Source organism: Balaenoptera borealis (assembly GCF_965194805.1).
Source record: "Balaenoptera borealis genome assembly, chromosome: 4".
Lineage (NCBI taxonomy): Eukaryota > Metazoa > Chordata > Mammalia > Artiodactyla > Balaenopteridae > Balaenoptera > Balaenoptera borealis.
Genome location: NC_138861.1, coordinates 10769681 through 10783790, shown reverse-complemented (window position 1 = coordinate 10783790; position 14110 = coordinate 10769681). Strand labels below are relative to the sequence as shown.

At 41.4% G+C, this 14110-nt stretch overlaps 1 protein-coding gene across 25 annotated transcripts in view; it reads right to left on the bottom strand.

Annotated features, from left to right (window-relative positions):
- Positions 1-14110, bottom strand: part of LOC309628591 (uncharacterized protein) — a 299876-nt gene that overhangs the window by 232586 nt on the left and 53180 nt on the right. For all 25 annotated transcript variants that reach the window (XR_014244552.1, XR_014244553.1, XR_014244554.1 and 22 more), the window contains one exon: positions 3256-3425. Coding sequence is in view for 7 of the 25 variants with exons in the window: in XM_082391810.1 (XP_082247936.1) it covers positions 3256-3425 (170 nt within the window). In the remaining 18 variants the exon portion in view is untranslated. The remainder of the gene's footprint in view (positions 1-3255; positions 3426-14110) is intronic.

The following is a 14110-nucleotide window of genomic DNA, read 5'->3' as shown; positions in this document are numbered from 1 at the left end:
GAGACAAAAGACCTGTATGCAGAAAACTATAAGACACTGATGAAAGGAATTAAAGATGATTCAAACAGATGGAGAGATATACCACGTTCTTGGATTGGAAGAATCAACATTGTGAAAAAGATTATACTACCCAAAGTAATCTACAGATTCAATGCAATCCCGATCAAACTACCAATGGCATTTTTCAAAGCACTAGAACAAAAAATTTCACAATTTGTATGGAAACACAAAAGACCCCGAATAGCCAAAGCAATCTTGAGAAAGAAAAACGGAGCTAGAGGAATCAGTCTCTCTGACTCCAGACTATACTACAAAGCTACAGTAATCAAGACAGTATGGTACTGGCACAAAAATAGAAATATAGACCAATGGAACAGGATAGAAAGCCCAGAGATAAACCCACACACATATGGTCACCTTATTTTTGATAAAGGAGGCAAGAATATACATTGCAAAAAAGACAGCCTCCTCAATAAGTGGTGCTGGGAAAACTGGACAGCTACATGTAAAAGAATGAAATTAGAACACTCCCTAACACCATACACAAAAATAAACTCAAAATGGATAAAAGACCTAAATGTAAGGCCAGACACTATAAAACTCTTAGAGGAAAAAATAGGCAGAACACTCTATGACATAAATCACAGCAAGATCCTTTCTGACCCACCTCGTAATGGAAATAAAAACAAATGGGACCTAATGAAACTTAAAAGCTTTTGCACAGCAAAGGAAACCATAAACAAGACGAACAGACAACCCTCAGAATGGTAGAAAATATTTACAAATGAAGAAACTGACAAAGGATTAATCTCCAAAATTTACAAGTAGCTCATGCAGCTCAATATCAAAAAAATAAACAACCCAATCCAAAAATGGGCAGAAGACCTAAATAGACATTTCTCCAAAGAAGATATAGAGTGCCAACAAACACATGAAAGAATGCTCAGCATCATTAATCATTAGAGAAATGCAAATCAAAACTACAATGAGATATCACCTCACACCAGCCAGAATGGTCATTATCAAAAAATCTACAAACAATAAATGCTGGAGAGGGTGTGCAGAAAAGGGAACCCTCTTGCACTGTTGGTGGGAATGTAAATTGATACAGCCACTATGGAGAACAATATGGAGGGTCCTTAAAAAACTAAACATAGAACTACCATACGACCCAGCAATCCCACTACTGGGCATATACCCTGAGAAAACCATAATTCAAAAAGAGTCATTTAGCACAATGTTCATTGCAGCTCTATTTACAATAGCCAGGACATGGAAGCAACCTAAGTGTCCATCGACAGATGAATGGATAAAGAAGATGTGGCACATACATACAATGGAATATTACTCAGCCATAAAAAGAAACGAAATTGAGTTATTTGTAGTGAGGTGGATGGAGTTAGAGTCTGTCATACAGAGTGAAGTAAGTCAGAAAGAGAAAAACAAATACAGTATGCTAACACATATATATGGAATCTAAGGAAAAAAAAAAAAGGTCATGAAGAACCTAGTGGCAAGATGGGAATAAAGACACAGACCTACTACAGAATGGACTTGAGGATATGGGGAGGGGGAGGGGTGAGATGTGACAGGGTGAGAGAGTGTCATGGACATATATACACTACCAAATGTAAAGGAGATAGCTAGTGGGAAGCAGCCGCATAGCCCAGGGAGATCAGCTCAGTGCTCTGTGACCACCTAGAGGGGTGGGATGGGTAGGGTGGGAGTGAGGGAGATGCAAGAGTGAAGAGATGTGGGGATATATGTATATGTAGAGCTGATTCACTTTGTTATAAAGCAGAAACTAACACACCATTGTAAAGTAATTACACTCCAGTAAAGATGTTAAAAAAATAATAGTAATTCAGGTCCGAGGTCTATATGCACTCTTTTCTGATGTGTAAGCACAGATAAAATCATGAGCAAACTCAGCCACATCAAAGTGACTGGTGCTGTCTGGAATTTCCAGTACCTAAAACGACAGGGAAAAATCATAGCTAAATCCACGAAGCCCTGGATCTGCCACATAATCATTAGCTTTGTGATCTTGGTTGTGTAGCTCCATCTCTCTGAAGGTCAGATTAGTTTTAATCTCTAAATGAGGATAAAGTACTTATCTCCAAGGATTTTTAAGGATTATAGAAGATCATCCATATATCTGTTGTGACAGAGTTAATAGTTACATTTCCTCCTGGACACACAGCTGAACTCTATTTTCCATCCACCTCTACAGTTAGGTAGGGCCATGGGGTTAAATTCTGGCCAGTGGCTTGTTGGTGGAATGCACATATGCCATTTCCAAAAGAGGCTCCTAAATTGTCCTCCGCAACCCTCCAAGTTCTACCTCCGAAGTTCTGGCGAAATGACTTCGGGTTTTTGATAAACACAGAGTATTCATCATCAAACTTGGCTTACTGTAGTTCCAGAAGACCCTCATCAGACTATAAGGGGAACATAAAGTAAATGTGACTAGGGCTCTGCTTGCAGAAAGTTAGCTGACGCTGTCAAATACTACAGAAATGCTGTTGTCGTTTTCTTTTTCCATTATTAACTAGTATCTGCTGAGTAGCACATAAAGGTAAAGGGAAATCTACTGACAACCCAAGTGCCATTTTATCTGATTTAATTAATTAACTACTTAAACCCTTATGTGCCAAGGACTCGTCTAGACACTGGAAATAGAGTAGTAAATTCAACTTTATCCATGCCCTTAATGTAGCAATATTCTAGTGAGTGAAACAGACAATAAGCAAGCAAACTCACATATACACAGACACACACGTTTTATATATATCATATATTACGTATGTTACCTATCATATATATGTTGTGTATGTCTATATATAACATATTTTATACATATATAACAGGTAATAAGTTCTATGAAGAAAAATATAACAGGAGAAGAGCATATATTATGATGGAAGACTGCTTTAAAGAAGGGGTGGTCCTGGGAAGTCTCCTTGGGAGATAAACTGAAGTATGAATGAAGTGAGAGAATAAACCACTCCAAACAGAAGAAACTGCAAATGCAAAAGTGTGAATAGAAACTTTCTTGATACGTTTGAGGAATATCAAGGAGGAAAGAGTAATTAGAGACCACAGAGAAAGGGCTAGAATGGGAGGAAATGAGCCCACAGATGTGGACAGGAGCCAGACCATGCAGGCACACGGCCATAGCTAGGATTTGGGATTTCATCTGAAACCTAATGGGAACAGTTGAAGAGTTGAGACAACGGAAACGATATGGCTTACCGTTTTTAAATGCAGCCACTCTGGCCACTGTGCAGAGAACAGACTGCAGAAAGCAAGAGTGGAAACAAGAATAGTCCAGAAGCTGTTGGGATGATCCTCGTGAGAGGTGGTACTGCTACTGAACCAGGCTCGTTTTCGCCCGTCGCACAGTGAGCCAAAACGCTGAGACGCTGAGCTTTGCAGAAAGAGAGGGTTTAGTCACAAGGCAGCCAAGGAGAAAGACGGGAGAACTAGCCTCAGATCCATCGCCCCAAAGCAAGCAGCTCCGCGTATTCACGGATGAAAGACTAAAGAAGCAGGGAGGTCTGAGGCGTGGGGGGCGTGGGGAAAGGTGATTGGGAAAAGGTGAGATAATTGTCCTTCTGCGCAGGCGTAACTAAGCTACAGCCGCCGCATGTTCAAAAGGTCACTGAGCGGACACTCGCGCATGCCCAGTTGAAGGGTCGGTGGTCCCATCCCATCTTTACCAGCTCAGCTGGAACGAGACACAGCTGACTCCAAGTTCTTGGAGAACCACTCCGGCAAACATCTTGTTCAGGTGATGTGCGGTTGGAGGACATGCAAGTGTTTTGTAGCAACAATTAACGACCTTGATTAGTGAAGGCAGGTTACAGGATTTAAGTAATGATTACCTACAGTTTCAGGGCTGCCTGGGACCAGTCTGGTAGTGGAGGATGGGGCGTGAAGTGGAGGGTTTAGAGTACACTGTAAAAGTGCGGTAAACAAGATTGCTGGTGCGCTGGACACGGAACAGGAGAAAAAGGGTTCAAGCATGGATCCAAGGTACGATCTGAGAAACAGAGTGGTTTTTATTGAGAGGGAGTAGACAGTTTTAAGGACAGTTTTGGAGTGGTCATAGGGAACAATTAAGGGTTTGGGACATGTGATGTTTTAGGTTCTTCAAGTCATACCAGTAAAATGTCTATAGTTTACTCTTATATCCAATTGTCTTGGTTCAGAAAAGGAAGTTTGAAAAGATAAGGTCACTCCACGCCAAAGACCTTTCACTAGTGACACTGCAGGGGTCCAGGCCTTTTTTTACTTTTAGTGGCTTTGAGGGAGGCCGGGATGTGAGTTCCTGTATTGGATACTTCTCATACCTTGCCTCCTCTTGGCCCGACTTTTACTCTAACCTTTGCTTCCACAACTAGCTTTGCCTGCTTAGACCTGACAGCTATCAGCACCTCACCTCACCTGCCCCACTGTACCGCCCTGGGGCTTCTCTGAGGCCATGGTGTGGGACACCTTTGGGAACCCACAATCCCATGGGACTGGCGTGAACGGATCTTGGTGTGTGAAGGAGCTAACCCACCATGGGGCAACCCACGAGCAAGGGAGGACGAGAGCTAATAGATGTTTCCTCCTTCCATCCCTCAGGTGGTCAGTTTTGAGGCTCTTCCTAATAGCTCCTCAGAAGTTCAAGGCAGGATCAAACTCCAGGAACCCATTTTAGTAACTAACTTAAAATATACGTTCACATTGGCTTTCCTTCCTTCTCTGTTGTACTGTCTCCAGTTCCTTAGTCTTTCTCTCTGGGGTCATTTCCCAAATAAATATTCTGCATGCAAATAGAAAGCAAATCTTCATGATGAGACATTCATTCATGAGTTCATTCATCTAATATAGGATGAGGGCCTCAGGATGTACTTATGTGTTTCACTAACCCTGTGCTATTATGTCTTTTACAGAAACTATTGTCTGATACTACCTTAAAGGCTCTGTGATAGATTGAACACGATGAATGAAGTGGTGTGGTACAAACTGTGAATAGAATTGAATGCCTTTTATACCCTCCCTCACATCTTCCTGGTCACCCACCTTCTCCAACCTTCTGAGGCAACCAACACACCAGCTACAACCTGACAGCACCTGCCCCAGCTACACTGCCTACTTTTGATTTCTTACCCAGGATCTCTAACCTTGAGGGACTCCTGTACAAACTTCCCTGACGCCTTGAGGGACTCCTGTACAAACTTCCCTGACACACACACAACCTGAGGAAGCTGGTGGGTTGACCACTGGGGGCCAACTCTGAGCCCTATTCTCGCTTCTCAGAGGCCGGCAGGGCAAGATCAACTCCACTCACTTTCAGTTACAGCCTTTGCATTTGCTCTCACTTCCTCTGTTGTACTCTCCAACTCTTTATCCCTGAGATCACTTCCCAAATAAACCATCTGTATACAACCCTTGTCTCAGGTTATACTTTGCAGGAGAAGCCAGGCTAAGACAGTTCAGTAGACAGGCAAGATTGCTAACTAGCTTTGAGAACAGCACTGTATTTCTCGGGTACATAGGTTCTACCTTTGTAAAAAGATTAAGGGGACTCTCCCTTTCAGGGCCAACGTTTGTTAATTACTGAATATGATCATCATGGTAAATGAAATGTAATTTAACCACACTCAGCATTCATTCCCATCTTCTCCTAGTGGGCTTTTCTGAACTACAGAGGCTGGAAAGCTAAAGACCTTATTTCCCAGACTCTCTTTATACCCACGGTTCCCAACAAGAATTCAGTTCCTCCAAAATTTGAAGACAGAAAAAAGCATTTTTCTTCCTGTTGTCTGGGGCTATTTTCTGCTAGGAAGTGGAGTCATGAAGGCACAGGCTTTTCTGCAGCGTCATTTGCTTTCTGGTCACCAGCTGGGGTGGAAGCAGTAGCCTCCTGACTTTCTAGTGACCACAACAGTGGTATGTTCTTCAACTCACTGGTTCAGGAGGCAGCCTCCTAATTTCCTACCATCAGACTCTAGCAGAGCTAACTCTAGCAGGGCTAAAATGTAAAGTGCAGAGTCAAGTGCACAGTGTTGAGGAAGCTATTCTGGTAGGGCTAAAACCCACACTAGTCCCACCAATAATTTTTTAATCACTGCATCTCTGTATTATATATCCCTTTTCTCTTAAAATATGTAAGACAGTAAATATATATATATTCATATACATATTTGCACTGAACGTTGACAGTGCAAATGTCAGCACAAATATGACAGTAAATATATATTTATATATTTTAAATATATATTTATACATATAAATATGTATAAATATATATATTAATATTTATAAATATAAATAAATATATATGTGTGTTTGCACTGAACTCTGACTGATACATGCAGGTTATTCTTGTTCTAAGTAAATATTTCACTCCAGGAATCAATAATTTGTACATACAGCATCGAGATCTTATCAGAACTGCTGGACATTCATATGGCAAGTCCTTCCCAATAATCCCCAACCCAGGAGTAAAATCTGAGGAATGATGATTGCTAGCAGAGCTCAGGAAAATAACACCCTGCAAGCATACCACAACCCTAGCCCCTGGCACAAGCCTAGATTCCTATTCTTCGGGCAGCCACATTAAAGAGGCAAATACTGAAACTCCATCTGAGACAGAAGGCACCATAGTCACTCCATAAATAAAACCATCTAGTTTTAAATTTCAGCGGAGAAACAAGAGTCGCATGTAATTAGGTTTCCTGACAGGGGAAGAAAACTGTTAGTGGAGGGTAAAAAGCAAGCTCTTTTAATTATCAAATGTCTCAAAAAAAAAAAAAGTCTACTGAATTGAAAAGAAAATCTATTTGTATTACTCATGTTCTTATATTCTTAGGTGAAAGTTTCTGGATATTAATTAACCTTTATTGAAGATCCATGGTGAGTCATATATCAAATATAATGCCTATCTCAAATATGACAATTTTATCCTCTACAGTTCTTTTATTAGTTCTTCCCTGTTGCAGACCCTCCCTACAATGGTCTGAGACTTCAGGTAATCAGATCTGCCAAATTTTGTGTAAATTGTAATCAGGAAGATCTAAATAGGGAATAAACCTGGGGCTCATTCCTTGTTAATCAAGTAATTGATTTTGAAATGCAATTTGATATTGAAATGCAATAATTTCAGTGCCTAGGTAATCTTTTTTTTTTTTTTTTTTAAAGTATTTATTTATTTATGGCTGTGTTGGGTCTTTGTTTCTGTGCGAGGGCTTTCTCTAGTTGTGGCAAGCGGGGGCCACTCTTCATCGTGGTGCGCGGGCCTCTCACTGTCGCGGCCTCTCTTGTTGCGGAGCACAGGCTCCAGACGCGCAGGCTCAGTAGTTGTGGCTCACGGGCCTAGTCGCTCCGCGGCACGTGGGATCCTCCCAGACCAGGGCTCGAACCCGTGTCCCCTGCATTGGCAGGCAGACTCTCAACCACTGCGCCACCAGGAAAGCCCCGCCTAGGTAATCTTTTAAGCAACAATTTTATCTGATCAGAAGCTATTTTAGTTATTACTAGTGTTTTCCATATTTGAGCCTCCGATGGAGTGGGAGACCTTGGGTTATTTCAAGGAATACAGCTTGACAGACAAACCATTATGCTTTGCATATAAAGATGCTACTCATTTCAAAATGGATGTAGATGGTACTTAGAGTAAAAAATAAAAATTGATCTAAAAGAGTATCTGAATTCATAGTAGTGTTTGATTACCATGTATTTTCTCAATAAATAGGTAATAAATATACAACTACTATCTCAGAGATATGGTTCACAGAATTTTTTTTTTATGTTGAGAAGTAGTCATAATACTCAGAAATGTCAAGAGCTTTTGTGTCAAAGGATGGAGTTTGCCAGAAATGTGTCCTATGAGAAATGTAAATACAAATACAAATTAAAATAAGAGGCTTAATTCTCCCTGTTAAAAATAAGGGAACAGATTTACCGTCACTTCTTTTTCTCAGAGCATTTACTTTAGAAAACTTGTAATTATAAGTACTTCTCTTTGAAATGTACATAAATCCTTTAGAAAACTAGAATAGGACTTTTGCCTCGGGCAATCTTTTTTTATCAACAGGTCAGCGCTACATTTCATTTGGCAATTATCAGCACCTCAGCTGACATAGTCTCGAGTTCCAGCATCCTGTTTTCAAACTGTCACCAGTACCGTGATATCTCAGGCTTAAGTGTCAGTAGCACTGATAGAAAGATCTCACATGGCACACTGCATAGTAGGTGATGCTCATTAGCAATGACCCTGTACTTATTTCCCAAATGTGATTCCCAGACATAAGTAACACCCAGAACATCAGCTTGTTTAATTGGACTGTTCCGTTAGGCAGTGACTCAATCATGAAGGGAAGAAATAACATGTGTGCTTTCAGAATTCACTGTCTTCTGAGTCACACCACTCCACAGTGATTTAAATGATGCCTAAGGCTGCTGTTGTGCTCAAGAAATACCTCTTATTTTTGATGGAAGCCCTAGCTGACAGTCTCATCAGGGAATACTATATGTCCTTTTTTCTGCTATTAGCTACAATATTAACAGAATTTCCTGACACATAAATCTTTTCACATTAAGATACTGCATCTAAAGTCATGGTTCTTTTGCTTTTCCATAATAATGAAAAAACCCAAACGGATCATTACAACATTTTTGAATTTTACATCAGTGATTCTTGGACTAGCTCCTCAACATATACTCTGGTACAGAACAAAGGAAAGCTATCATTTTCTTTTACCTGGAGATTTTTAGTGCAGCCATACATTAGGATGGATGTCCAGGCACCTACCAATGATGCTACCCAATTAATATCTGGGTTCACTGTAAGTCAGTACCAAAACAAATGTTGTAAGAAATCATCTGTTGTAGAGAAATTGGAATTCTTGTGCACTGTTGGTGGGAATGTAAAATGGCATAGCTGTTATGGAAAAGAGTATGAAGGTTCCTCAAAAAGTTAAACTATCATATGGTCCAGCAATCCTACTTCTGAGTATTTATCTAGAAAAGTTAAAGAGAGAGAGAAAAAAAGAATTGATATCTGCATTCCCATGTTCACTGCAGCATCATTCACAGTAGCCAAGATGTGGAAGTAACCTAAATACTCATCTGTAGATAAAAGCATAAACAAAATGCGGTATATACATACAATGGAAGATTGTTCAGCCATACAAAGAAGGAAATCCTGTCATATGCTACAAAATGAATGAATCTTGAGGACATCTTGCTAAGTGAGATAAGCCAGTGACTGACATGATTCCACTCATACGAGGTATCAAAAGGAGTCAAACCCGTCGAAGCAGAAAGTAGAACGGTGGCTCCAAGAGCTGGGAGGAGGCAGAAGTGGGGAGTTGCTGCTCAGTGGGTATAAAGTTTCAGTTACGCCAGACGGAAAATTTCTAGAGATCTGGTGTACAACATTGTGCTTAAAGTTAACAATACACATTTGTTAGGAGGACTGAGCTCATATTACGTGTTTTTTTTTATCACAATGAAAGGAAAAAAGAAAGAAATCATCCTCGTGACCACTACAAAGTATAAATGCTTTTTATACTTTGATGAATTATGAGCTACAACCTCTACCCACACACATAATGACGTAGCTACCAGTGATACACGCACTTCTCACCTCTGTCCGTGCTCCGTGACCACCAGAGTGTGCAAGTTATGAAAAAAGGAGAAACAGAAAAAAATCACAGATCTAATTCTCACTTTCCTATATGTCTCAATGAATAATAATACTTATCTCTCAGATTTGCTAGGTATAATAAATGTAATGTATTTAAATCATATGTCCAATTTCTGATAGATGCGAAGGGAGCAACTCTCACACTAAATAAAGTCATTTAATAATATCCTTATTTAGTTCATAAATTAGATGATCAACCTTGATATCTATACGTTTAATTGCAATTTTATTCAAGGAGGTGACTCAGTCATGAAGGGGAAAAATAACATGGAGATTTCCACACTGGACATAGACAGCAGTTTCTATAAAAGGCATTAGCAGTTCTCAAGTCAATTAAAGAAAATTTCTTTTAACTTGTACAGAGTTGCTTTATTTTTCAAAATAATTTACAGATTGATTTTCTGAAATATATCATTTCTCTTTCCAAATGCCAATATGTATAGGTTATACCAAACTTTGGTTTTGCCATGGGAACTACCAAGATATGGTGTTACTCTCTGGCTTCAACTGAATATGAACTCATATGTGATCAATGGTTATATGATTATGTAGGTAACCTTTACACACAGTCATTTTAACATCATTAAGAATATGAATAAGGTGCTCTGGTACATTCTTCCTGCAGCCAGGAGCATTGACTGCTGAGGCTTACTGCTGAGTCCTTCCACATGAGCTGCCTCCTACTGAAGGAAACTGTCTTATCCAAGGTTTTACCCCCTCCCTGCAGGCAGACTACATCTATAACTAGTTGCATTGGGGTGCAAAAGCTTTGGCCCCTTGACTCAACTGGTATTCTAAAGCGCTATACCAGCTTCCAAACACCCCTTAGGATCAGCTGAAGCCTCTCGTGCAACTTCTCCCTGTGCCCAATTTTGCTTTCTTCATTCCTCACAGGCATTGCATCTCGGCACTCCCAGTGAACTTTCTGCTTGCAAATCTCAGTACCTTTCCCAGAGATCCTGACCTACAGTATAAGGCATATTGTTTTAGAATTATTATTTTTCCTAAGTATAAACATTTTCAAACATAAAGAAAGGTTGAAAAAACACTACAGTGACACCACTGCACGGTGTCACTGTATTTACCTTTTAGATTCCGTATTTACATTTTACTAATGCTTTATAAGATGTCTATCCATCTGTTTTAAATTCATTAAGAACACCTAAATATTTAATTTAAAATACTGGTAATCACCATAAGATGTAAAATTGCAATGAAAATCCACCTCAGCAAAAATCAGCTACATGTTATCAAGATATTTTAAACTGCCTTATCTTGCACTTATATGAGATGTTCAGCCAAGACAGAACGAAAGCCATTACATGTTCAAGGCTGTTTGAACAAAAGAAGGCAAACCGTATTACATACTTTGCAGATAACAATACCAACAACTCAGGATATACTAAAAACCAATAGTGGCTTGCCAAGCTCTCCTTTGCTGAAACCTGCTGAAGAAATCAAAACAATATATCACGGGGTGGGAGTATTTCTTACATGCTATGTAATGGACAGACAGACCTCCCATCATTCCTCTCCAGGGAAATGTCATACTTGCCAATGAGAAATAGATAGAAACCTGAATGGCAGATAGGAATTCAAGAAAAATTTTAGTATCCTGAAAGCCAGTCATATTTTTCAATTGCCAAAGTTCTGGTCCCTGGATTAAGAACAAATTTTTCTCAAGTGATTGTGTGAAGCAGAAAATGCGTGTGAAAACATTAGAGATAGGGGAGACTGTGCAAGACAGCGGAATAGAAAGCCACTGAGCTCAGCTCCTCTCACAAGCACATGAAAATCACAACTATTTGCAAGAACAACCATCAGTGAAAAAGACCAGAACTTAGCAGACAAGATCTTCCACAACTGAAGAAGGAACTACAATGAGATGGGTAGGAGAGGTGGAGTCACAACATAGTCAAATCCCAAATCCCTGGGTGGGCATTTCACAAGCAGAATAATCACAACTGCAGAGGCTCTCAAAGGAGTGAGAGGTCTGAGCCCCACATCGGGCTCCCAGCCCAGGGGTCCTGCACCGGGAAGACAAGCCCCCAGAGCCCCCAGCTGGTTTTGAAGACCAGCCAGGTTAACTTTCAGGAGTCCCAGATGGCTGAGGAAGATAGAGACTTCACTCTTCAATGTTGCACACAAAATCGCACACCCTCCAGAACGCAGGACAGAAGCAGTCATTTGTTAGGAGCCTGGGTCAGACTCACTTGCTGATCCTGGAGAGTCTCCAGGAGAGGCAAGAGGCAACTGCAGCTCACCCTCAGGACACAGACACTGGTGGCAGCCATTCGTGGGAGCTCCTTCTACCACGTGGACTCTGGTGCTGGCAAGCGCCATTTTGGAATCTTCCCTCCAGCTTATTAGCCCCAGGACCCAGCCCCACCCTGGCCAAGCCATCTGCAGGCACCAGTGCTGGGATGCCTCAGGCTAGGTAACTAACTGAGCAGCGGCACAGCCCCACACACCTGCCGACAGGCTGCCTTAAAAACCCCTGATCCCATAGCCACCTCTGGACGTGGCCCTGCCCACCAGAGGGCCCAGAACCTGGCCCCATTAACCAGTGCACAGGCCCTAGACCCAAGACCCCAGAGCCCTCAAGCCAGAGAAGCAGACACCCAGCTCCACCCACCAGGGGGCAGACACCAGCTGCAAGAAAACCACATTCTTATAACCTGGCCCACCCACCAGTGGGCCAGATCCTACCCTGGGACCTGCTGTGCCTGGGCCTTGCCCACTAACAGCCCAACACAAGCTTCAGGACGCCCTGGGCCCTGCGGCCACAACTGCTTCAAGAGCCAGCCCACCCTCCAGTGGTCCAACACCTGCTTTGGGTCCCACAGGCCCTGCAACCAGACCCCGGGACCTGTCTCTGCCTGCCAGTAGTCTAGCACTAACTCCAGGACCTGGCTTCACACATCAGTGGTTAAGCAACAGCCCTGGGGTCTCCTGGACCCTGTCTCTGCCCAACAGTAACCCAGCACTAGCCCTAATGGGCCCCCAGGGTTCCACAGTCAGCTACTTCATGACCCTGTCCCACCAGCCAGCAGCTGGCAGTCTCCACACAGGCAGGCCACCCAAGCCTACGAGACCACCCACATAGTCAGCCTGCCACAACAGAAAGACCCTCAGAGCCCTCAGGGGGGAAACCTTAGAGCATATAAGTCTGGCGACAAGAGGGGAATACACTGCCGGAATGCATAGGGCGACTCCTACAAAAGGCCACTTCTTCAACGTCAGGAAATGTAACCAGCCTACCAGTTAAAAGTACAAAATAAAAATAGCAAGTTAGGCAAAATAAGGTGACAGAAACATGTTCCAAACAAAGGAACAAGATAAAACTCCAGAAGAAATAAGCAAAGTGGCGATAGGCAACCTTTCCAGAAGAAAGAGTTCAAGGCAATAATCGTAAGAATGATCAAAGAACTCAGAAGAATAGATGCATAGAGCAAAAAGTTAGGAGTTTACCGCAAAGAGTTAGGAAATATAAAGAACAACCAAACAGAGATGAAGAATACAATAAATGAAATGAAGAAGACACTAGAAGTAATCAACGATAGACTAAATGATACAGAGGAATGGATCAGCAAGACAGAGTAGCAGAAATCAATGATGCTGAAGAGAAAAAAAGAATGAGAAGAAATGAGGACAGTTTAAGAAACCTCTGGAACAATATCAAGTGTACTAATATTTGTATTATAGGGGTCCCAGATGGAGAAGGGAGACAGAAAGGGGCTGAGAACATAATTGAAGACATAGCAGCTGAAAACTTCCCTAACCTGGGAAAGGAAACAGACATCCAAGTCCAGGAAGTGCACAGAGTCCCATACAGGATTAACCCAAAAAGGACCACACCAAGACACACTGTAATTAACACGGCAGAAGTTAAACACAAAGAAAGAATATTAAAGCTCCAAGGGAAAAGCAGTACATTATGTACAAGGGAGCTCCCCATAAGGCTGTTAGTTGACCTTTCAGCAGAAACTCTGCAGGTCAGAAGGGAGTGGAATGATATATTTAAAGTGATACAAGGGAAAAACCTACAACCAAGAATATTCTACCTGGCAAGGGTCTTGTTCAGATTTGATCAAGAAATCAAAAGCTTCACAGACCGTCAAAAGCTAAAAGAGCTCAGCACCACCAAACAAGTTTTGCAAGAAATGTTGAAGGAACTTTAAGTGAAAAAGAAAAGGACACAATGAGACACGTGATAATCATAAAAGAAAAAGGTCATTGGTAAGGGCAAACACATAGTAAAGGTAGGAAATCATCCACACACAAAGCTAGTAGGGAGATTAAAAGACAAAAGTAGTAAAATCATCTATATCCACAATAAGCAGTTACGGTATACACAGAACAATTAGCTGTAAAACATGATATCAGAAACAGTAAGCATGAGGGGAG